At 38.9% G+C, this 25,024-nt stretch overlaps 2 protein-coding genes across 6 annotated transcripts in view; one reads left to right on the top strand and one right to left on the bottom strand.

Annotated features, from left to right (window-relative positions):
- Positions 1-21,579, top strand: kcnc1 (potassium voltage-gated channel subfamily C member 1). 4 transcript variants are annotated; one of them, XM_023345880.1, is made up of 5 exons: positions 2-1,576; positions 6,595-7,510; positions 9,208-9,381; positions 14,198-14,234; positions 19,398-21,579. In XM_023345880.1, the coding sequence occupies exons 1-5, from the start codon at positions 1,019-1,021 to the stop codon at positions 19,444-19,446; spliced, it is 1,734 nt and encodes a 577-aa protein (XP_023201648.1). In that variant the 5' UTR covers positions 2-1,018; the 3' UTR covers positions 19,447-21,579. The 4 variants fall into 4 exon arrangements, with proteins under 4 accessions (XP_023201656.1, XP_023201648.1, XP_005809951.1 ...); XM_005809894.2 differs by lacking the exon at positions 19,398-21,579 and having other exon boundaries at positions 14,198-17,584; XM_005809893.2 differs by lacking the exons at positions 14,198-14,234; positions 19,398-21,579 and adding an exon at positions 10,341-12,759 and having other exon boundaries at positions 3-1,576.
- The window catches only part of sergef (secretion regulating guanine nucleotide exchange factor), a 14,145-nt gene continuing 3,706 nt past the window's right edge, over positions 14,586-25,024 (bottom strand). The window contains exons 7-11 of one of the 2 annotated variants that reach the window (XM_023345896.1): positions 24,916-24,978; positions 23,987-24,145; positions 23,402-23,547; positions 21,945-21,981; positions 14,586-18,364 (exon numbers count right to left, since the gene is read on the bottom strand). In XM_023345896.1, coding sequence (XP_023201664.1) covers positions 18,138-18,364; positions 21,945-21,981; positions 23,402-23,547; positions 23,987-24,145; positions 24,916-24,978 — 632 coding nt within the window. In that variant the 3' untranslated portion in view covers positions 14,586-18,137. The remainder of the gene's footprint in view (positions 18,365-21,944; positions 21,982-23,401; positions 23,548-23,986; positions 24,146-24,915; positions 24,979-25,024) is intronic. The other variant, XM_023345901.1, reaches the window with a different exon arrangement.

Here is a 25,024-nt window from a genome sequence, read left to right on the forward strand (position 1 = left end):
TGATCTGTGGTGTTAGAGGCGCATCTGCGCGTTTGTGGCTCCAGGGTCACACCTTCTGCAGACAGCTGCGCAGCAGGATGTACGGCGCTTCCCTACGGGCTGTGGGAGCTGCTCTCCGACCGCAAGGATAAGTGAGACAAATTAGAAAAAGTGAGCAGCTATAAGACTACTTCAATATCTTTAATTGAGAGGAGACTTGACAGCTTTCATAGGCTGTAAGTGTTAGCTCCTCCACTGGGCATGCTCAATCTGGTTTGAAACAGGAGCAGAGAGGCTCGGTGTGAATAACAGGCAGTTTGGGCGTTTTTTTGAGGAGGCTCATCGCCCTCTTCATCCTCGATTCTCCTTATTTGGTCTGGTGTACAGATCTGAGAAGAGGACCGTTCTCCCTTTGATCTGACTGGGATATTTTTCATCCTGATCATGCATGAATGACAGCGGTGAAGATCTGCGCTCTGATCTTATCTGCTGAGACAAAGAGCGGCGGTGTGTAGCGGTGGCGTCGCCCAAAGAGCGCGGAGAGGGAGCGGGCTGAGCTGAGCGTGAAGGAGGTGAGTGTGGAGGCAGCTCCGCGTCTCCATCAGACGCTGTCCGCTCAGCACCACCGCAGTCACCTTGCTGTGAAAGTCACGAACAACAGGCGACCTGCTGGATTCAATGACCCGATCTGGAAACTGTTGCTGTTTGTGTTTTGTTTTTTCATACGTGCACATCTCTGATCTGGGAGCAATCTGACGTCCATTCCTAATGTGATTCCATTGGCTGCACTCATTCTGGATGTCGATTCTATACCTTCAGCAGAGCCTGGCAATGTTAACAGTTTAAAATCAGCCAGGTGCATGTCAGGTGCTGGTAAGGAATACACGGTAATAGAGGGAATGCATGTCAAACAACCCTGATTTCCTCCCAACTGGCGACTGGTTGCTTTGTGCGTAATTGCTGTGCGCCGTTATAAAGGTACATCTAGACTGACCTTTGCAATGAGGGGAACTTAGTGAAGAAATGCCTAAGGGACGAGATGGGCCTGAGCGACGACAAGGATCGCATTGTGATAAACGTAGGAGGGATCAGACATCAGACATACCGCAGTACCCTGCGCACCCTACCTGGAACCCGCTTGTCCTGGCTGGCCGAGCCTGATGCGCCCAACCACTTCGACTATGACGCCAAGATCGAGGAGTTCTTCTTCGACCGCCACCCGGGCGTTTTTGCACACATCCTTAATTACTACAGGACGGGTAAACTGCACTGCCCGGCCGACGTCTGCGGGCCGCTGTATGAGGAGGAGCTGGCCTTCTGGGGCATCGATGAGACAGACGTGGAGCCATGCTGCTGGATGACCTATCGACAGCACCGGGAGGCAGAGGAGGCCCTTGATAGTTTCGGTGGAGGGGGTCTGTTAGACCTGGGGAGCGAGGATCCGGAGCCAGAGCCGGAGCATGAGGATGATGATGAGATGACGAGGAGGCTGGCGCAGGGGGATTCACCTGATGTGAGGAGTGGCAGCCTGTGGAGTCGCTGGCAGAAACGGGTCTGGGCTCTGTTCGAGGATCCATACTCTTCAAAATATGCCAGGGTGAGTTTTTTTTTCCTTCTCCTTTTTTTAAAATTTTTTACCATGTTATTGTTGTTCTAGTTTCATCTGAATTGGGTTGCAGTGTAATAAGCCAGACAGTCTGTATGCATAATTAATGACTTTCAGATAAGACCATTCATGTTTCAATGAGCTGCTAAATTTATTTGTTTATTTAAGCTGAAATTATTACTGTGACTCTCACAGGCTCTTTTAAATATCTATTATTTTTTATGGTCCGGCTTCTCATCCATTACATATTCTATTAGTAAAACAAAACTCCTGAAATTCTGTTCCGGCTTTTGGCTTTGTTGTGCCATCCCAAGATTATCAGTGGCCCCCAACTGGTCACCTTCTTGAAGTGGCCCTGGGTAAATAAAGCCTAATTCTCTACAATCAGAAATCTGTCTTGATCAGTGGCGTCACGAAGATATAGGAGGGTAAAAGGGATAAAGGGCATCCAGGCCCCTGGGGCAAAAAGGGTTGTTTACATTTCTTTCATTCCTTTAATTAAAATAAATATTATATCAGTTTTAAATTCTCAAGCAACCAAATCTTCCAAATCTTATTATGCTACTAGCATAATAAAATTAAAATTTAAAGCTTACAGTTTTGATGTGTCCACCACAAGATTATTAGTGCCTCTGTTTCACCAGTAAGTTTTCATCAAGTTGAGTTACAAGTTTTCAAGTTTGTTTATTAATTTATCAAACACTTATTTCATTTGTTTTATCATTTAAAAAAAGGCAGGGAGTGAGTTACCACATTTAATTATTGAACTTTATATGGTTAATTTATAACCTTCTATATCTTCAATGGCACTTTATGAATTAATTCATTGTTAATCAATATTTCCTGTGCTATTCAGTGTTAATGTGTCTGAAAAGCTATCTGTTCTTATTTTTCAATTATGGACTTAAAAACAGAGGGAAATCAATCAATCAACTAGACTACATTATTTGTTCATGTATGTTTTTCAAGCTTATTTTATTTTTACCTTGATAATATTCCACTTCTATTAAAAAGCATGCCACTTCTCAATCAATTACTCACTCCACATTTCCCTGTATGTGACAACAGAATAATAAAACTTATAAAACCCAAATTAAAATTCTGTTATAATTTAGTTTTAGTGATTTATTGAAAGATGATCAATCCTCTTGCCACGTAACTCTGTGGATGTGCCTCTGTTCTTGACAGAACCAGTCAGAACTGTACAAACAACACTTGTTAATTTGCCTTTGCTGTTGTGATGGCACAACAGAAATTGATGAGTTCAGGAGGCTTTTTATGACCTTGCTTTGTAATCCTTGGGGTTTCCATAGCAGGTCGATGAGAGCACAAAGACAGAGCAGAGAGAGAAAACAAAAATATCTTCTGCAGAAAACTGATTTGGATGCAAATCATAGCTTCCAGTCTCCTCCAGCAGAGAGATGCAGAACCTCGCTGAGCCTCCAACAGGTCTTTAGATTGTTATTTCCAGGACAGAAGGATCCCCAGTTATATAGGTCAGCTCCACATAAGGACACCAGCTCTTTGGCACCAACCAATTGTTTGTGGCAGACCTCCAAACAAAAATGAGGTTGCTCTTTCAGGTGTCGTTATTAGTCTTTGTTACGGGCACTTTTCCATCTGGGCACAATGCCCCACGTTGGCGAAAATGAAATAACAACCAGCTTTTCAGATGCTTCAGAAAGGCCACAGAGCCCCTACAAAGGACCGCTGTGCTGCATGCTGTTTGAACAGCTGTACCAACCTGATTGGTGTAAACAGTCAAGCTGCTTTAAAGGAAGTCTATAATGACAAGTTCTAACCCCTTAGGCTTTGGGCACAGCAGTGTAACCTAACTGTGTGCCATTTACAACATAATCATTTAATGAAGGGGGAAAAAAATTCCAGAATTTCAAAAAATCCTAAAACTGTCCTACATTTAACAATAGGTCTGACAAAAACAGATCAAAGATTGACAGAGCGCCACCAAAACTGGCAACAAGATTAATTAGATGTGAGCTTCAGAGTTAATTACAGACTCTATACACAGTGGATCTAAGCCCTTGTCTCTGCATAGTAGGCTTGTGGTTTTTCCGAGACAGGGAGAATTATTAATAAAGAAAAAGTCTTTTGTCTTTTCACTGACTGCGCTCCTTCCTTACTGTCAGAGACGCATAATTCAGGGGGCGGCCCACTAAGATGCAACGCTTGTTTCTTTGTTTGGTAGGTGGGATATTCAGCAAACTGAATGTTTGGAGGCATTCGCGAATTAAATAAAAGAAACTTATCAGAAAAAAAAGCTTCATCACACTAAAGCTTGTTGACTGATATTGTCTACTCAATTTGAGCTGCAAAAAATTTTACTATTATGAAAATTTTGGGCATCTGAAGAGATTCAAATGAAAAACAACAGGCTACTTTAAAGGAGAAGGCAGGGATGTTAAATCTGACTTATTATGGAACACAGTGTAGAGGGGGTGGACAAAACAGCATTATGTAATCAGAGAAAACACTAACACTTTTTATCGCTTCAGAGTTCTGACACAAAATTTTAATAACATCAAGAAAAAACTGTGAAGTCCATGACTGGACTGAGTTTTTCTTAAACAACGAGCATATAAACTGAATTTTACTGAATTTTATTGGAATGTATATGACTGAACTTGAATCTCTCTATATGTGTATATTTATATTTACATGGATTTGGACTGAAGCATTTGTCTCGCAAAGTTCGTTGAGATTACATTTGTTCTGAATTGAAGCTACAAAAAGACGACTTGAACTCAACTGAACAAATTATGCAATATTCTACAAATATTTTCAAAGTTGGCTTTTCTATGTGCACAGTCCTGCTGTTGACACAACCTAAATCTGAAGTCAGCACCTAGAGTCCCCCTAAGCCACTATCCTAGTATTTGGAAAGGAAGCAGACTTTCATAAGCAGCAGTGATTTCCTCAGCTCTGTGCAATGATTCGTTGGTGATGAGGATGTTATAATGAGAGCCTGTTTTCCATCTTGTGCTGTGCGGCGGCCTCTCTGTGAATGGATGCTACTGCCAGGGAGAGCAGTGTTTGTTTTGCTCAACAGAATGCATGCCCAGACCTGTTCCCTTTTTATTCAACTTACACCTTCCCTAAAGTCATTCATTATTTCTTCACTCTACTTAACAATCCCATGCATTAGTTTGAGAGGTACTGCAAAGCTTGACTTTCATGCATTTTTACAAGCAAACAAGCAACTATTGATCCCACTTTTGCAACTCATGGAATAGTAATGCCTCTCTTCCTATTTACACTTCCTGTCCACTCACCTCACTTAAGATGAGGATGCTTATTCCTGCTTTAAGATAACGGTACACCATGTGGAGTAAGACAAACCCTTATTTTGCCACTTAGCTTCTTCCTAATCCTGTATGCAAACCATTATGTATCTGTTTATTTCTAAAGTAATTTAATTTGTTTATGATATTTCCTGAAAATGTTGTGCTGTATCCTAAAACTCCATCTAAGATTATTCAACCCCACTCCAATTTAGGATTATTAAACTGTACAACCTAGTAGACCTTTGCAGTAAATAAATCAAGTAAAAACAGCATACATAGCTCAGGACAAATCAGTACTTTTTAAAGCACTTTTTCATTACTATGACCTGGTGTAAACAAACAATTATTCATGGATAGACAGCAAATTCTGGCTGCTTTCCTCAATAATGCTCAATGAAAGGCCAGTTCATTGATATTTCTTGATTTGTGTGTTGCAGCAACCATTTTCAAAGGCTATTCAAACCTTATTTTTCAGTAAGTCAAGCACTGACCACTTCATCTATCTTCTAGTACTTCTGAAACCTAGTCTTGGTGGACTCTGAGGTATGCTTGGGATAACTGCCTTTTTAACCCGTTGTAATATTACATTTATTTAACTATTTAAACTGTTAAAATTTGCTGACTTAAAACACAAATTAGAATTTTGAAAATACACTTCATTTGAAGATGGGGTTGAATAATATTTAGTGCAACTGCTTGTCCATTTCCAGGACTGTTTGTCCTGGATTTTGATCCAGGTTTGCACCAGTTGAGTATTTTTAAAATATTCCATATGACACCTGGTGAAAACAAGATAGCTAAGCAAACTCCTTCATTTATGGGAGTCACATAACTGTATTTCCTTACAGTAGACTGTCAGGACAATATAAAAAAATACTTGAAGTCATGGACAGCCAAAGCAGGTACAAAATATCCCCAAAGGAGGCCTGATCTGATGCATGTCTTGCAACAGACAGATCCATTTTTTATGCAAAACAGTTGGGTACAAAACAACTAAAAATTAAAAAGTATAAATTAATAAAGAGGTGAATTGACCAACACCTGCTGTAAACCAGCACAGCATCATAGGATGGAGATAACATGAGGAAAACACCATGACGAAAGGCCTCCACTATGTACCCCAGAGAGAGCGGCTGTTACGCTCATGTTGTTTGCACCAGATCTCTGACAACCTAAATGTGATGAAATCTGAGAATCTAATCAATACATAATGAAGGTTGAAGTACTCTTTACCCATTAGGTGAATTATGGGTTTCTCCCAGCTCTCGGTGATTCCCAGGAGCTGGTCCTCAGGACAGTGTGACCTTGTGCAGGGAAGACCTACAGTAGTGGTTGTGATGAAGGGAGAAGCCCAGGCTAAAGGTTGAGGGTTAACAAAAATATCCCGTTTGTTACTACTGTTCCAGCTGCTGCAGGTACTTTATAATTCAATATATAGGTCACTCATAAAAACGCCATGACCTTGAGCCTCAGCATAAGCAAGAGGAGGAACAGGAAGTTTATCCAGATCATCCCCTTAAAGAGGAAAAACAGAGATAACATCAACTGACATCTGGTCATAGTCAAAATAGATGTTATTTCATAGATGACAGATTGAGTTGCATTGTATCCTGCTGAAAATAGTTGCTAACCCATCAAGGTTGATTACATTGCCTGTGATACTGTGCTCATCGTCCTCTCATCCCTTTTATCTTTGTCCCCTCTCAGTGGATCGCTCTGGCCTCGCTTTTCTTCATTCTGGTGTCTATCACCACCTTCTGTCTGGAGACCCACGAAGCCTTCAACCCGATTGTGAACCGCACCGAGACAGAAGTGCTGGACAATGAAACGGTGGTGAGCACATACCAGGAGACAGAGACGGCGGCATACCTCACCTACATCGAGGGCGTCTGCGTTGTGTGGTTCACTTTTGAGTTTCTGATGCGAATAACTTTCTGTCCGAACAAATTTGACTTCATTCGGAACGCGCTCAACATCATCGACTTTGTGGCCATCCTGCCCTTCTACCTGGAGGTGAGCCTCAGCGGGCTGTCCTCCAAGGCAGCGAAAGACGTGCTGGGATTCCTGAGAGTTGTCCGCTTTGTGCGGATCCTGCGTATATTCAAGCTAACCCGTCACTTCGTGGGGCTGCGAGTTCTGGGTCACACTCTGAGGGCCAGCACCAATGAGTTCCTCCTCCTCATTATTTTCCTTGCTCTTGGCGTCCTCATCTTTGCCACAATGATCTACTACGCAGAACGCATTGGAGCCGACCCCAACGACCCGAGAGCCAGTGAGCATACACAGTTCAAGAACATCCCAATCGGATTCTGGTGGGCGGTGGTGACGATGACGACCCTCGGCTACGGAGACATGTACCCTCAGACGACCTTTGGCATGCTGGTTGGAGCCCTGTGTGCCCTGGCAGGTGTGCTGACCATCGCCATGCCAGTACCAGTAATTGTCAACAACTTTGGAATGTACTACTCCCTGGCAATGGCTAAACAGAAACTACCAAAGAAAAAAAACAGGCATATCCCTAGAGCGCCCCAACCAGGCTCCCCTAACTATTGTAAATCCAGCATCAGCTCCCAGCATCCAAGCCCTATACCCCACGACGATGTGTTTGAGATCAAATTTCAAGGTAAGTAAGAAGCAAAACACAACCTCTCATGTACTGTTGTTGAAGCTGATTGCTCTTGTAGAAATAGCCATTTCACTAGTTAGCAGTTTTGCTGTCTGATCATGTACTTCAGTCAGCTGCTGACTCAGACATGAGACTAAACAAAAAACACAATTCTGAAAACAATCAATGGAATGCAGTATGAAATAAAAAGGCCATTTGACTTTTGATAAAAGAATAAAAGAGACCCTGAGTATTCTTGCTATTGATTTTGCACTTCCTAATGCAGTGACTCATACTCTATGTCTCTTAAGACTGAGAGGATGTAGTTGTAATGTTAAGTACAACCATTAGTAGATGCTGGAACAACTTAATGCCCCTCTGGTGATGTCAGCGCTGAGATATATTGGTCTTTGCCAGAGATGAATTACATCAGCAGTTCAAGGTAAACACCAGACAGCAGCTGCTGTTTACAAAAGTTTTAAGAACCGGTGTCACCACCGGTGTCACCACAACAAGCTTTAAGGTATTTTGTTTGTTTCTTATGTGATAGAAAAACACAAATTTACTGCAAAGTGGAAGAAAGTTATGGGTTCTAATATTTACAAATAAAAAGAGGAAAAGTTTCTTGTGAAAACATATTCAGTCCCTTTTTTCTGAAACTGCAAAATAAACCAATCATCTCAGTGAGTACATTTTTGTATAATTTAAGTATAAATACAACTATTTTGTGAGCAACTAGTGTCCCAAACACCAAGCAACACAGCAGACAGATGAAAAAGTTTGAAGCTGGTTTAGGTAATAAGAAGTAACCAAAGCGGTGGAATATTTTTTCCTTCTAAAAAGTATCGAAGAGTAAGGAACAACTGCAAACCTACCAGGATATGAGCATGCACTCTTGCTGAAAGGCACACATCTGAGACTTAATGGAAGAGCAAAAAGATGTTTGTTGAAAGAAAGCTGTAAGAAGTACTCCTTGTAGTTTGTAAAAGGCACACAGCAAATGTGTGAATGAAATAAGACCAAAGTTGAGTTTTTAATTTGCCAAAATTTCTTTTTTTTATTACTTTGAGGGAAAAACAATCACTTGACACATTCAATAAACAGTGTTCACATGTTGAAATGCGGTGATGGAAGCATCATGCTTCCGCAATGCTTTTTTTCAGGGACTGGGAAGTTGGTCAAAGTTGATAAGCAGAAAAGTGAGTTAAAAACATGGCAATCCTGGGTGAAAGTCTATTAACAGCTGCAAAATGCCTGAGACTGGGGCAGAGTTTCACCTTCAAGCAGGATGATTCAATTCAATTCAATTTAATAACATTTTATTTGTCCCCAATGGACAAATCAAAGACACGTTACAATGAAATGTTTTAGGGTCAGATGTCTTCATGTGTTACAGTAGTCCAGTGCATGTTACACTTTCTATATTTAAAATCTTAAAATAAATTGAAAAAAAATATGATCTTCATTCATCATAATGATGTGCTACTTTGTGTTGGGTTATTATTAAAAATACTTCTAAACATTACAAAAGTTTTCAATTGGTCAAAATGACAAAACGTTCAAAAGGCAAAAACCCCTTTGGAAGGGACTGTATACTAACACCATTATGTTGCAGGGTAATTCCTATTTGGACCCTGAATAGGTCATAGCTAAAACAATGTTGCCCTTAACATCATCATCTTCTCATTTTAAAAAATTTTGTTCATTATTTTAAGATTCCAAGCTGAACGGTGAAGCGGCTAACGCAGCACTGGCCAACGAAGACTGCCCGCACATAGACCAGGCCATTTCTCCGGAGGAGATCTTCAGCCCCAGCGAGCGAGAGCGGCCCTGCTTCTTGGTCACCACGGCTGAACACCCCAACCACACGGGGGGCAGAGTGAGGAGGGGTACGTACAGTAACAGCCAATCACAAGCCCCCCCGAGACACTGACACCCTGTAGGCAATAGACATGACATGCTCCTTTGTCGCATCAGCTTTTTCCACGCACATCCAAAACACACACACACACAGCAAACATCACCACTCACTTTTTCTCAATCATCCTGCTGGAGATTGTACACAATTCCAACCCACACACAGGCACAATCCCCACAAACGTCAAGGATAATCCACATCTACATAAGATATATTTTTTTATACCATGCATAATGTAATACCCCTATTTATTTACTAGTAAGAAAGCTATTTTTGAGATTTATATGATCTAGGATGTGTCGTCTTATATGGCTAGGAGAGTATTTTTCGTGCTACATGTGTATCATGTACGTTTATGTGTTTTAATGATAAGTAATGTGTGAGATTCTGACTTACAAGAACATTCCTCTTGACCATTATGGTGCATGAAGTGTCTTGCTGATGGGTGCTATCAGCATGGTGAAGGAGCACAACACGAAAAGTGAATTATTATTATTATCATTATTACAGCTTAAGACAATTTAAAATTATATTTTAAATGACAAAAAGTTCAAAACATTCCTCTCGAAGGTGATGTAAGTTTGTGTGCAGTAACTGGCACACAGAATGAAATTCTGCTTGTAGCCAAGTGTAGACCTCCTGCCCACGGTGCCTATTGTTCTGTCTTGTTACAGTGTTCTACTCCAAACCATTCCAGTACCACCCGGTGCATGCTGTTGTACTCCTGATGCACTCAATGCATGGAGAATAATAATCTGTCTCAAGTCTGTGTTGACCTGTTTCTTTGGAGACAAAAACAAGAAAGCAACAGGTGTAGTGTAAGAAGTGAGGAATACCAAAAAAAAAGTAAAAAAAGTAAAAAAAGAAAACCTTCTGTCATGGATCCAGTGCTGCAGTGTACTCAGAACGTTCTCTGTTTTCCAACTGAAGGTTATGAAAAGCCTTGGAGCCTTAACAGCATGTCTGGCATGAGCGGGGATGCCTCTGGAGTGTCCTCAGTGTCCGCCCTGCCCTGCAGCCCACCCTGTCTAATGCAGCACTCACATTCTCCCATCCCATCCATTATGTAGCATGGTTGCGTAGCAGACAAAATGCCATTGGAAGGCCAGTCCACAATCCTCCTTCTTATCTCTCCTGTCAGACTTTGCTTTGACACTTTTTGCCTTCGCTCCTGATTTTGTTTTCTTCTCATTTTTGTTTGTTTTGGTTTTTCTTTTCCCTGGAACAATGTATCTTAACTGTGCTTAAACTTAAGCTTCCCAAGTGATACACTTGGGTGTGTCATCATATCCTAAAGTAGTCAACATTGGCACATGCCACTCTGCATGGGTCACCTGAGCTGCAGATGAAGCACTGTTCTACCGCAGGCTAACTCCTCTTTTTTTCCTGTGTTGACATCATTGCCTGTTGCTCTGTTGCTTTTGATCTCTCATATTCTTCTGCTAATAAGTTTGATCTCATTTGCTTTTTTTTTTTGTTGTTGAATTTTGTAAAAATATATATTTTTTTTCATGAGATGTAACCTCTGTTGATAGTGTGCTGGAAATTAACTCATTGCTTTGAAACATATCCAAAAGCTGTTAAGGCAACTGTCAAGTGCTTTGTGTGTTGCAAAGTAGAGACGTTTTCATGCAGAAGTGCAATCCAGACAAGACTCCATGTTAACTGAGTGGCCATTAAAAATATACATATTTGAACGCAATGTTCACAATGTCCAATGCAATATGGAGATTATGACAATTCCTTTGATGCCAGTGATGGATACATTTAATGTCAACAGAACTAAAACTGTTAATTTGCATGAACTGCATGATAAATCATGTTCAACCAGAAGCTAATTGTAATGCAGTAACTGTAAGAAAAAAAAGAATTTAAAAGCTTCCTAAGCTTCGTCATTCTTATGCATTTCAAGACAGCTTTACAAGAGACTCAGTCATAGCAGAGATTTTTATGTAGCCACCATTCTTTGCCTTTCCCCAACTTTATACATTTATTTTCCTTGTCATTTGACCGGGGTCTCTAGCTAACACAGAGTTGTCTAACTTGAACAAATTTGTCACAAAGCCAACAAATGCTATTTTATATGACAGTGTTTACTGGTAGTTTAGGGTTTTTAAACTCTGTAAATACTCTTTAGCAACTTCTGCTACTGCTGTGCTGCTTGACCTGATGCAGGACTCATGAGATATACGGGCGCACCTCAATAAATTAAATAGTTATTTATTTTATTAACTGAAGCCAAAAAGTGAAACTCATATTATATAGACTAATTGCATCCAGATGCATATATTTCAAGCATTTATTTCTGGAAAAAAGACCAATAAAAAAGAAAATGTGAAGAATGAGCCATGTTTTATCCTTCATAATTATAAGGACTGCTTACAAGACAGTTGTCCAGTAGACAGACATGTCGGGCAAATAAGCCGACAGAGGTCTAACAAAAAAACTGGATCTTCACAGAAGGTTGTGTATTAGAAAAGTTGAAAGAAAAGAAAATTTGTTTTCTTAAATACCCATTTAAAAGGGATATTTACAACATACAGGGATGACAGGGACATGAAGTTTCAACAGACAGGGATGATTTGGGAGCCATGTCATCTGCTGGCTTTTATAGAGTCCAAAGTGAGAGTATTTTTCTACCAGGAACTTTTAGAGCCTCATGCTACCTTCAGCTGACAAGCTTTAAAGAAGTGCAGATTAAATTTTCCGGCAGGACGTGGCACCTGTGGTGCTGGATCTGTCGGAAAATTCACTAGATCTAAATCTCACAAAGCAAATCTTTTGCAATTCCGGCCTAAATTAAATATTGGGTTATATTTACCTGCTCGGCAATAAATTAAACATTCAATATCCTAATTTAATGAACAAATTAGTTTGAATTTTATAAAAAGTGATCTGTTATGCATTGCAATCCTAAAACATAAGGATCTTGCACATTTTCGTCACAAAACAAAGTCATTCAATGTCACAATTTGTGGTGTAATAAAAATATTTTCATCTATTCTTAACAATCAGAGCATGATATGGGTCACTACTTTTGTATTTGGTAAAATACATGGACGGTTTTTGAGTGAAGGCTGTTGGGGTTAGTTATAGTGATGAATGATACCAATAAGAACCTACAGTGTATTGGTGAGAGACACCTGGCCCAATATGCTACTAAAGCCATCCTGGTTTCCTTATTACCTCAGCAGTGGGTCGCCTCCATGCCCCAATGCGTTGATGCAAACGTTCCTGCAAAAGGAACCAAAGTGTTAAGTGAGTATTTTCAGTAGACAGTTATAAAAATAATTTTTTTATTGGTCTTTTTTGATATTCAGATTTTCTAACAAACTTAAGCTTAGTTTTTTTAATAGATATAAATTGTATTTCATTAAACGGACATTAAATAAATGCTTTTAAAGATATAGTTCTGTGTGTAATTAATATATACATACTGTATATTTCACTTTTTAATTACATTTCTTAAAAGTATTTATTAAGATGTGCCTGTAAAACAATGGTGTTTTCATATCAAGTAAAGCAGAGAGAAAGTCAGTAAAAATTGACATCTTATTAAACAAATGTTCCCAGTGTAGCATCATTATGCCACTTTGTTTCCTAAATAGGTACTTTTAGCTCCACCCCGATACTCTTAATCAAATTAATGTCCTCTTTGGTTATTGTTGTTACACACCAGTGATATTACAATTTAACATTCAGCACCAAGCAAAAGAAGATAAGCTGGACAAAAAGATGAAGGAAAAAATGATTTTATACTTCTCATATCTTGTTGTATATTAAAGCACAAAAATAAAAGGGGACCAAGCAACTCTACAGAGCCAAAATGTCTCAAGTTACAATCAGATATCACAAGGAATCCTGCTGTGTGTTTGTCTACTGATCAATACTCCTACATGTATTGATACCGTCCCAACATTTATGCACAAGTCTTTTCAGGGCACTTTATTAAATTCTATGTAGAGCAATCAGTAATGTTTATTTCTGTAAGAAAAAAGAAGCTATGGTAATTGTAAGAAGTCATCCAACTTTTGTTTCTATTCTGAATTGAGCATTGTTTCACATTTCGAGTCATGTCTCTTGTGGTAATTGATGAACGTTCTATGCTTAAAAAAAATATTTGTGTAGATTTGATGTGAAGAGATGCAGGTGAATTTTATGGTCATGCAATTCAAATGCAGGGTAGGGGGAAACATGATGTGGGTCTATTTGGGGAAAGGTAAATGCATGTATTTTACATTTATGCAAAAAAAAAAGCATTCAAATAAAATATGTAAATACAAGTCATTGCATGAAATAAATTTTATACACAACAAGCATTCAGACTTTGTTTTTTTTTTTCAGCAGCACATGCATACGTACAGCTTTCCTTTCCCACTGGCTTTACCGCTGAGGTTTTCAACTGCGGATCGATGTTCTGACTATGTGCAAAGAGAGCTGAAAATGAATAAATAAAGACAAAAAAATGGGGTGACTGTGAGAGCATGATGGAAAATACCAAACGCATGACAATGACCAAACTACTCTACATCGTGCTGTAGAGAGTGGCATGACTGGGCATGTTCATTATTAACCGACTTCAAAGTCCAACCGATGCACTCAGACGGTCCGTTTTGATGTCTGACGCCTTGGCTGAAGCATGGGAACGCATGGTAAACCCATTGTTTACCATGAGGAACTAACGGAGCACATTTTCTTTACCCTCCATCATCGCCATCATTTCCACCATTTTACATAGAATTGTGTAATAATTTATTTTTATTATTGTTTTTTTTATATGTTTATAGAGAACCAACGACAGCACCGGAGCAGACAACCAACAGAGTCAGTTTGTGTTATGAACCATGGTGTACCAACCACTATGTGTATGACCCATAATGACCCATCACCCACTTGATAGTGCTGTAGCATTTTTTTATGTGTGTATAACTTAGTATTTTTAAATGGGTGTGACAGTGACAACCTGTACATCACAAACTCAGCATAGATGTAGCACTGAGGAAGTTTTGTTGTCAAGCCTTATGTAGCTCAGTATCTGTGACTGGTTACTGTGTTGTAATTTGTGTGCCTATTTTTCGCTGTGTGCCAGTCCTGTAAATATGCTTTGTGTGTGCTGAATTTGTGCGTTCCAATGTTTTTGAGCAACCATCAAATATTTGTGTGCTGCTTCTGTTGAAAAAAAAAAAAAATATTGCTCCAGATTTAAGTCACACCCGTGTCAGAAAAAAAACAAACAAACAAACAAAAAAAAACCTATCAATTGTCATGTCAGCCAGACTTAACAGTTGAAAAGAAATAATGAACTTTGCACTGTCACGGTCATATCTTTGTAGGGTTTTGCACTGTTTTGCACCAGTGGATTTTTAACATTTCTTTGATATATTTTCAGGCATCAAAAAAATAATATTCACAAGAAACCACTGTTGTTTTCTAAAAGCATCACTATAACCTTGATAAAAATGACGCATTAGGATTGCAAGCTCTGGCGTAAGGAATTGAAAGTACTTAAGACCGTAAGTATTATAGTTGTACTAGTTTGAAGGACAAAGACAGCCTATTTGAAGTGCCTTAAAAAAGTATGCATACCCTATAAACGTCGCATTTTGCCTTGTTGCAACCAGAAACGACAGTGTAAGTAATTAGAATTTTGAAAGACATAAAGTCAGTCCAGACTTTGACTAGGCCATTCTAACTCATGGTGCTGTGATTGAAACCATTCCATTGCATTTGTTAGGTTTGAAGTCGTCATTCTGTTGGAAGGTGAACCTCCACCACACTTCCAAACTAACTCTGGCCACTTTGCCCCTGCTAAATACTAAAGTATCCCCACGCCATAATGCTGCTGCCACCACCGTCTTTCATGGTGGGTAAGGTGTGTGTATGGCTTTTTCCTGTATTAATTTTCAGCAACAGCTTTTTAAATGTAACCAGGGACTTCAGTTTTGGTCTCATCTTACCAAAGAACCATTTTCTGCATATTTGCTCATAAAAAGATTCTCACAATATCACAATCTTGAGTAAAAATATAACACTTTTACAGTATCACACAAAAATGTACATTATTATTGAAATGCCTAGTATTTGACACAAAAAACAAATAATTACAAAATTGCAAAAGTGATTCAACATCATTACTGCAATAGGAATAAAGCCTCTTATTTATCCATAACTATTTTGATTTTGACAAAATTATAAATTTGTAAGGTCTTGGTAAATTTAGTCACTGTTTTAAAGTCCTTAGTGTTCAGAATATTTAACGTTTTTGTCATCCTGTTCCTTACAGAAAATCACTGGGAGCATAACAAGCTGTTACCCATCCTGCTGACAGACGAAAGTTTTAAAACAGTGCTACCTTAATGCAACAAGTGGGGCCAAAGTTTTATGTCCCACAAAGTAAGAGAAAAATCTGGTCCCAGGTAATTTCTTTGACACAAAAAAAGTCTCTTGACTGTAAAACAATAATATTTTTATTGTCTCTTATCGTTTGATATGTAATAGAGTCTTATCTACTCCCCAACATGGTTTACGGCAAGCTACAGGCAGAACTTGTTAATTTATTTCAACAGTGCCTTTCGTCATGGTAATCTTCAATAAAGGCCAACTTAATAGTTGTTCTGTCCAGACGCTCCTTAGCTGAGATGTGGATCTCTGCAGCTCCTCCAGAGATGCCACAGGCCTCTTGCTTTTTTGATTAATGCTCTCCCTTATTTTTTCCCTGTCAGCTTAGCTGGGCAGGCATGTCTTGTTCAGTTTGTAGTTGCGGCGTACTTTTTCCTGTTTTAGATGACAGACTAGACTTTGCTTTCTGCGTTTTATAACCTAACTCTGCTTTAGGTTTCTTTACTATGTCATCCCTGAACTCTCTAGTTTGTTCCTTGGCCTTTATATTAATGTTTGTTTGCTGATGCTATCTAAAAACCCTTTGGGGCATTCAAAGCTCTATTTATACTACAATAAAATTATGTATGAATAATTTATTTACTTCTGAAGGCAATTGGACGCAGTTAATTTCATTTAGGGCCACCAGAGTAAGGTAAAGTACAAATTCATGCCAAACTTCAAATTTTTATTTATAAAGTACAGTAAAAAATATGTTGCTTTCCCTTCAAAATTAGGTGATAAATTTGCATAATTACATTAAAAAAACCTTTATGTTTGTGGTTGTAACATGACATAAAAACGTTTAAGGAGTGCAAACACTTTTTACGGCGCTGTAGGATGTACGACTTTGCCATTACATCATGTTAATGTTATGTAGTGCAGCTGTGATTTAATTGACAATCATGTAGAATTATTTTTGTTTCTTGTACACACATGTGCATACAGATAGTAATATGTAATACCAACAAAGGCCAAACTGTTATCAACTTGGACAAGTGCCTCTAATATGCAAATTATTCTTCTCATTTAGGGGAATTACAGTGCATCACCACCTAATGCACATTTTAATTTAAAAGTCACCAGCCATTGAAATTAATGCTCAAAATTACAGATGCAATAAGGAGCCCTGTATGGATCAACCTCTACAATAAAGCAATGAGTATACCTCTTAAAAAAACCCTCAAAGGACCACCATTTGAGCACAAAGGGTCGATTCAATGTTTATGTGGAAAAGTTTGTGAAAACGGACCAACTTCTTACCAAACAACTGCAAACACACTGCCAACAACCTCTTGAGATCTGAGTGAATTCAGTTGAATCTGCCAAAAATAGCAAGCTGCAGGCTGGCTAGCCATACAAATAGGAGAACAGTATGTTGGTCAACGTTTAACAACAGAGAAAAAAGGAAAGTAAAGAAAGCAATGGTTATTGTATAAAGAGAACCAACATGACAAATATGGCAACTAATGTGTGCTACTTAGTGAGACCTTAGAGTGTGTGTTTTTGAACACCATGCATTTTGTGGCTACTTATCTCAGTGAGGTGTTCAGTTATCGTTTTTATTGGTTTGTTGTTTAGGGATTTTTGTTTTGTGTGTTTTTTGACCAATACAGTTCAGACTTGTACAGAAATAGTGATAAATAAAAAACACAGAAATAATCAGTATTCAGTGAGTGTTGATTTATTTTTATTTTTTTTAGCCATCTGAAGTAAAAATAAATAAATAAATAAATAAAATACACATTTCCACTAATACACCAATTCAAATCAACAAACGGATGACTAAAAAAAAAGATTCAATATAAATCAAGCCTATGATAAACAGAAAAATTTATATGATAAATCTGAAATGTAACAAGTAGATTTTTGGAGGCAAAAATTGCAGAGAACCATTTCATCAATCAATCAATAATTCAGAGACTGGAACTGAGTAACCTCTCCTTGATTGGCAGATTACATACTGAATAATATTTTTCCCTAATTATTAACTGTATCCAAATTGAAAAACACACTCTTCATCCTTTTTGATCCGTAAATACAATCCACCAACATAGACTCTTAATACACTTTTTGGAGTTAAAAAATAGATTATGGTCTTATGGTTTGATGCATAAATAGTGATGATCTGGTAATTTCTTCCATTTCTGCTGGATGCAAAGCAATGCACTATGAAATTACATGTTGTTTGTTTATGCATTTATTAATTAATGTGCAAATCATTTTATGACTTAGGTTGACAAAGTTTTATTTCATTAACTTAGGCTGCTCTAAAAAACCGTGTTCAACTACACCAATCATGAAAACTTTATCAAGTAGCTGAGGTAGTTTTTTAAAATGCAAAACCTATTACTCAGTGAAAGGGGAACTTTGCTTATGCTCCAGTTCTTCCCAAGTGTGAACAGAATTCTGTGTTAAACTCGTCGTCACACCACACACTGCCATTGAGTGTCCAGCACCACAGCCAATGACAACAGGCCTGAGATCAGAAACGAGCCGAGGATGAAAGACATCAGCCTGTGAACCGTCCCCACACATCCCGTGCTCGTTCCAGCCCCACGACAGGAGGCACCCCCCTGAAAACAGAGAGAGAGCCGCGTTTGGTCAGTGACAGGAGGACACAGAGGGGAAAGGCTAAAATTAGACACCAACAGGGAATAAAAAACAAACAAAAAAGAAAACAGGCGGGCTACACAAAGAGAAACACACACACACACACACGCACACACACACCCACACCCCTGCACCTACAGAGCTTCTCTGATCTCCAAATGCTGACACTTGGTCTGCAATAAAAGCCTCCCTTGCTCTTCACAGCTGGAGAGCTCATCAGTGGGTGTGGTCAGGTCTGCATCACTGAGGAGACACGTGCCATGGCAACACAGTTACCTAATAGGTCCCGTTGTCGTGGCAACAGAGGCGAGCTTGCTTTCTCAAGGGTAGCACGTCTTGGAGCGCTTGCCGTTCGCTGCAGTTGTGTGTGTGTCCATGTTTTCCATTTGTTCCGTCGACTGGTCTCTTCGTCTTTCTGTGTTTTGTCTCTGAAGAATCCGATTTGGCTTTTCCTAACAGGCGCATTGTGCTTTGACCAGTTAACAGGGCAGGATAACTCACCAGAAGCTTATGTCAGTGTGACGCTGCCAAATACGGCTGCAGAAGCACTTGTAGTCGTGCCTTTAAGACGGTGCATGGATGCATAAGTAGAGCGCATTTAGCATGTCTTAGAGTTTATAGGTGCTGAAGACGATGTATTAGTGGACGTCATGTGTTGAAGTGTCACAGTGAGGAAAATAAAACCTCATCTCGCTGCTTAATTCATGGACGCACTGACGAGAGGACAGCACATCAGTGTTTCCATGGCAACAAAGTGTCTGCACAGTATTCTGCGCAACATAAGAATAAAAAAATGTATAAAAAACGCAAACCGTGAGCCACTTCCAAGTGAAAAAATCTGGCCACTGGTTTTCATTTTTGGCAGTTTAGAAATTTAACAGTGACACAGCACCACAGCTGCACCTTTTCTAGCCAAAGCTGCATGAGTCCATAGAGGTAAAGATATACTATAAGTAGTCATGTTAAGCTTAGGTAATCACTGAAATTTTTCCTCAGATTGGACGAGCTGTGCCCACAGAGTCTTTGGCCTATCGCCAACCTCTGACCAACGATGACGAAATTCATACTTGGAGACCTCTCGCTCAGGTGCAAATGGGCATGGGTTTGAGCAGGCAACAGATACAAACAGCGTGCAATGCTCTCTATTCTCTTCCGCCTGACCTACTTCAGCACCAGAAATAGCAGCACTCAGGTCTGGGCTTCCAATCCTGTTTTGCTATTTAATTTCTCCTGCCACCACGCTCAAGACAGGAGGAAGAAGAAGAAGGAAAAAAAAAAGAGATCACGAAGAGTCGGAGGTTCACACAAGTTCTTCTTCTACATGTTATGCTTTCTCATCCCTCTGGAAGAACTTCACAAAGTACAGAGCAAAACTTTCTCACATCAATGATTACTGTGGACAGCCGTAACAATGTGCTAAACCTCGCCCATGCTTGTTATTTTTACATTTGGTGAGAAAGCTGACGGCTGGTCGCGTGGATGTTTGCAGCAACACCGGCAACATTCAAGTCACCTTTCTAACGGAATCTTGTAGTTCCATTTCTGAGTTGTTCTGTGGTATTTTTATTCATGCTGATGTAAAAAACTGGGTCAGTGTTAAAAATTTAATGTGAAGGATTTTACAGCCAAATGTTTCTTATTGCTTGCTGAAACTATGGCAAAGTAGGGGAGGTTTGTGAAGCATGTACAATACAGAGGCATCAAAGTGTCTTTAAAAAGTTAATTTATGCAAGTGATTCAATTAAAAATGTGAAGATTCATTACACAGATTGTTTTTTGGCTAATGTTGATGATTGCAGCTTCCAGTTTAATGTTAAACCCAAGATTCAGTTTATGAGAAAAAATCAAAATAAAACGTGGATTTTTGTCACGGGAATGAATGTTATTTCCATTAAAAAGTAGGGTAAGCCACAAAAGTTCATTCCTAAAGAAGCTCCTGTTAATGGTTTGGTGGAAGGAAAGATTGTAGTAGAGAAATGAGAACAAGCGACAGAGAAAACCGCAGCCATAAGAGGATTGTAACACAGCCCATTCAAGAGTTTGGGGCAGATTTACAAGGCGTGGTCTGCAGCTGGCGTCACAGCTTCAGGAACCACAGCACACACAGACGTAAGGACTCAACTACAAATGTACATTCCTTCTTTTAAGACACTCCTGAACCAAAAATAGTGTCAGAAGCATCTTACCTGAAGAAAAGGGACTAGACTGCTGATTGCTGGTCCAAAAGTCCCCATTTCAAATGAAAATAAGTTTTAAAATTAATTTAGATGTCGAGGTGTCTTTTTTTAATTAGTGGTTACAAGAGGCTGTTTTTGTTTACATTCATTTATGTGGACTGAAGGAAATTGCTCTCATAACATTTGCCTGTAAATGGTTTTGTGTGGGCGTGAGGGGGTGAGTGTGAGTGTGGTTAATATCGTTCCTGTTAGGCCTGTTTGGGTAATTGCCTCTGTCAATGATATCCATCTATCTATGCTGTAATTACTTCTTGATGAAAGGCCACGAAGCAAAGTACTGACCCCAAAAAATCTCTGCTGCTTTACCAAGATGATTTTTTTACACTGCTGTTTGACTCTAATGTATTAAGTAGGTCTCATACTAATTCTTTAATACCGTAGAAAGAACGGGTTGGAAAAGGTTCTGCTCACCTTTGTGTCTACGTTATCCTTTATGCAGTCATGTCAGTTCAGCAGAGACATCTCGTGTTTCAGCCACAGAAACCAATAAAGCTCTTTTCTGACATGAGATACGCAACTTTAATGGCTTTTGTGAATCTGTTAAAGTGCCGGCTTTCAGTCATTTAGACACAAAATGATATTTACAGCAGGGCTACACGTCATCATTCAAATCCTTGACAGAATGAGGCTCGGTGTCTGTAACCTGATGATTTACAACGTGGAAAATGAGAACTGAACATGTCAATATTTTTCTTTCTATGTTCACACCAGATGTTGCCAACATCTGAAGGAATCCACATATGTAAAAAAAATCACCAATAAATCCATAAATTAAGTTCTGTGTTATACTGTGGAATGGCATAGAGAATGGAATGCATTTGTTGGTAATAATAATATAATAATAATAATATAATTGTATACAAGTCAAGAGTTTAGACCATTCTACACTGCAAAAACACAAAATTTTACAGTGTAATTTTGGTCAAAGTTTGTAGTGCAAATATTTTAGTACACTTGAAATAGGACAAACTAACTTACAAGTAACGTTTCAGCAAGAAATATGAGCTTGTTTTAATATTGATGAAAAAGTACTATTGGAAATATTGGAATACAAGACATTTTCCAAAATTATAAGATATAAATCTTATAATATTGGATTACCGTCTTACTGAAATATCCACACTCATTTCCTCTTTTGATAAATGACCACATAAATGGTAATGTATATGGTCATAATCATCATAAATGTTCTCAGTCTACTATAGTTAATCCTTTCCTTTAGTTTCCAGCACAGTTGTAAAAAAAATGTTTTACAGAACAAAAATTTCTGAAAACATCTGAACTGTTTGAATGAGAACATGCTCACCTACAATGGCAAGGTTGTGTTCAGATCCACATACAATCTGTAAAGAAAAAAATAAATACAGTTAAAATAAACACAGGTCAGGTTTAACTTTAAAACCAGGTGCAGATAATATCACCGACTATCTCTTCTTCATGCCAGCTGTTAGTGAGTGGGAAATGTTTGGCAGCAAGAGAACATTTTGCTGGCTTTCTATTATTAGAGCGATCTATACGGCCATTTCACTGCTTTTTTGGCATCTGTGCTACCTTAAATCAACTATTTCGAAATCCACAATAAAAGCAAACCATTTAAAACATACTGTAGGTGCAGCATTGGTGGGGAAAAAAAATTCTTTTTCAAAAATTAAATCTTCAAAAGCCCAAAGTTTTATAAATTGTTAAAATTGATTTATTGCCCAGCTCTACTGAAACCACAGAAATATTGAGAGCCACTGTGTTGGATGCATGGAAATAGATGCAACAAAAACCGATAAAGTTAATAGTTTTTTTTTAGATATGTTGAATTTATAGTTTTGCACTTTATAGTATAAAAAAATTTAATGGAAAGATTAGCTTAATAACCTTCATCACACAAGTAAAATAAGGAGTTAATGTCATTTCATAGCTATACTGCTGAATCCAAAGATGCAGATCTAACACCTTTTTTCTCTCCTCCCTGTTCACAGCACTGACTGTTGTTGAAATGTGTTAAAGATATTTATATTTATATGGTAATTACCTAATGCTGCGCTGCTGATACAGTCCTGTGTTTGTAGCAGAGGCTGAACTGCATTGAGAGGGCTCTGTTTTGGATAAAATCTACACCTTAGGCAACACATAAAAGCAAATATTGATTCCTGAGCAATTTGCTCCTCCTCGTATGTTTTTGTGTCTCATAATTCAGCTCGTCAGAATTTAAAGGGCTTAAAATGAGGAGGCGAGGCTAAAAGATTTATGGGTCACTCAGCTATTTTATCTCGCTTTTCATTATGCGTATAAACAGAGACACACAAAAGGTAATCCCTGTTTGGCACGGGTCAGTGCAGCTGCAACGATCTGTACTCAGTGGAGGAAGGACCAAGCACTTACCCTTGCCCGTCCCTGACATCAACTTTATTGACAAAGCCTTCCAGCAGCCATTCAGACCGCAGGTTAACTGCTGAGGCCCTGATCCTCACTATCAATTACTCTTATGGGAGAGGAGATGTTTACCCTTCATTAAGCAGTTGTCCTCCCCCCGATGCATAAATAATGACCTCCGTCTTTTCTATGCACAAAATCACTATAATTTTCCCTTGACATTAACAACAGCAACTGTTTTCTCTTTGGTCGTCTGGTGCCCCCTGCTGGACTGCTGTTCACGTTTCAAATCTAATTTGTCGAATACAATACAAAACTGAGACTCTCAACAGTGAAGTCTTAAATTTAGGTCATTTAGGCAGATACAAAGACAATTAGATGCTGCAGACAGTATCTCACCTGAGTTGCTCCATAGAGGGATGTAACTTCAAGAGGGATGCAATCCTTCCTGATTCCCATCAACATCTCTTCGTTCTCACTGACTGAGGCTGATCGACCAAGCTGTCCATAATCTCCTCTCCCCCATGTGAATACTCTGCCTCTCTCTGTGAAATAAATTAATATTTTACTTATCTTTTATCTGAAATGCAACGAAAAGCTCAGATTTGTATCCTTTTGAGATGCTAAGGGGTGACTTGAAATGTTCTGACCATCCAAGGAACCCTGCTAACATCTCAAAATTTATCAAACTTCAAGCACTAGCTATCAGGAAGTAGGATGTCCTAATAATTTCCTCGGCTCGAAAACACTTTATTGTTCATATCTTTTGTCTACTGATTAAAACAAGGTTGATTTTTGGCGTTTATCTATAATTAAATCCCTTTTTTAATGAGAAATGAGATAAGACTTTGATATGTGAAGTGAATATTTAATGGACTGTCCTATTTTTTTCACATGACTGTAGCTAAAACATAGCAGGTCTCCAAGCTATCCTGTTCCTGGTGAGTATCTCAGTCACAAGCTGAGCTTCTACCCCTTTTGTACCTGTTTGAGCAACAACGTGCGTCCAGCCGCTGCACACACGCATAACCTTCTCTCCCTTCAGCAGAGATCGATTCAGCAGAGTGGGAGAGGGCAGAAAGGGCTCCGCTGTAGCCAGCTGGCCATGTTTATTGCATCCCCACAGGAATAATTCACCTTCTTCTGCAACCCCCCCCCCACAAAAAAAAACAAAGGCAGAGCAGTAACTGAATTATTTGTCAACTAACTCCAGGACAGATGCGAGGTCAGGCTCAGCATATAAAAACAAAGTGACACACATCCTATCATGAATGATCGATTATCAGACGGGGACACACAGAGACAAACTTTATACCAAATTAAGTGAACTGCCATTACACTTACCGAGAGTTTTGCTAAACTATGGTGCTATGTATGATTCAAACCTCAGAACTGACGCTAAGACAGAATTCCTTTACATAAAGAACGTTAATAAAATGTCCCTCTCCCAATCCAATGCAGTGATTTTTATGACCTGCAAAAAATATACTGTAAAACTCTTTCTTTAAAAGGAAAATAAAACATGGTGCATCACTGCAATTTATTCAAAATTCACAGCTAACTGAGCTCTCATTCCACTTTCAAACTGACTCCCATTGACTTTTTGGATTGATTTTAAAAGTTGTTTACTGTGTTATAAAAAGTCACTCTCATGCTTTTTATAACTACTTTTGACTTTCAGAACCCCAGATTGGCAGATCTAGGTATTTTATTAATTTTAAGCACGAACAAAAAATGTGTGACGTGACTTTCCTGGGGATCTGAGAGTGGCAGAGATGTTGTGTTTTAAGAGCTAAAAACCATATTTCCATGTTCAAACAAACACTAGAGTACTTAACAACACAAAACCTTAATATTTTTTTAGTTTCTGCTTGTTAGTTTAAGCTAATTAGCACAGATTTCTTGTTCCCTACCTGTTAAACACACACAGTGTGCTGAACCTGCTGTTACAAGCTGTGCTTTCCTGTGGCCGAGACCTGCAGTGTTGGGTACAAACACGTGTCACACAAAAATGATTCATTC

The sequence above is a fragment of the Xiphophorus maculatus genome, chromosome 2 (assembly GCF_002775205.1).
Source record: "Xiphophorus maculatus strain JP 163 A chromosome 2, X_maculatus-5.0-male, whole genome shotgun sequence".
Classification (NCBI taxonomy): Eukaryota; Metazoa; Chordata; class Actinopteri; order Cyprinodontiformes; family Poeciliidae; genus Xiphophorus; species Xiphophorus maculatus.

Bases quoted from the DNA above. Each gene is read 5' to 3' on its own strand.
- kcnc1 (XM_005809893.2), top strand. From the start codon at position 1,019: ATGGGCCTGAGCGACGACAAGGATCGCATTGTGATAAACGTAGGAGGG. The intron at 7,511-9,207 runs GTAAGTAAGAAG...CATTATTTTAAG, and splicing joins GTTTGAGATCAAATTTCAAG to ATTCCAAGCTGAACGGTGAA. The intron at 9,382-10,340 runs GTACGTACAGTA...TTCCAACTGAAG, and splicing joins GGGGGGCAGAGTGAGGAGGG to GTTATGAAAAGCCTTGGAGC.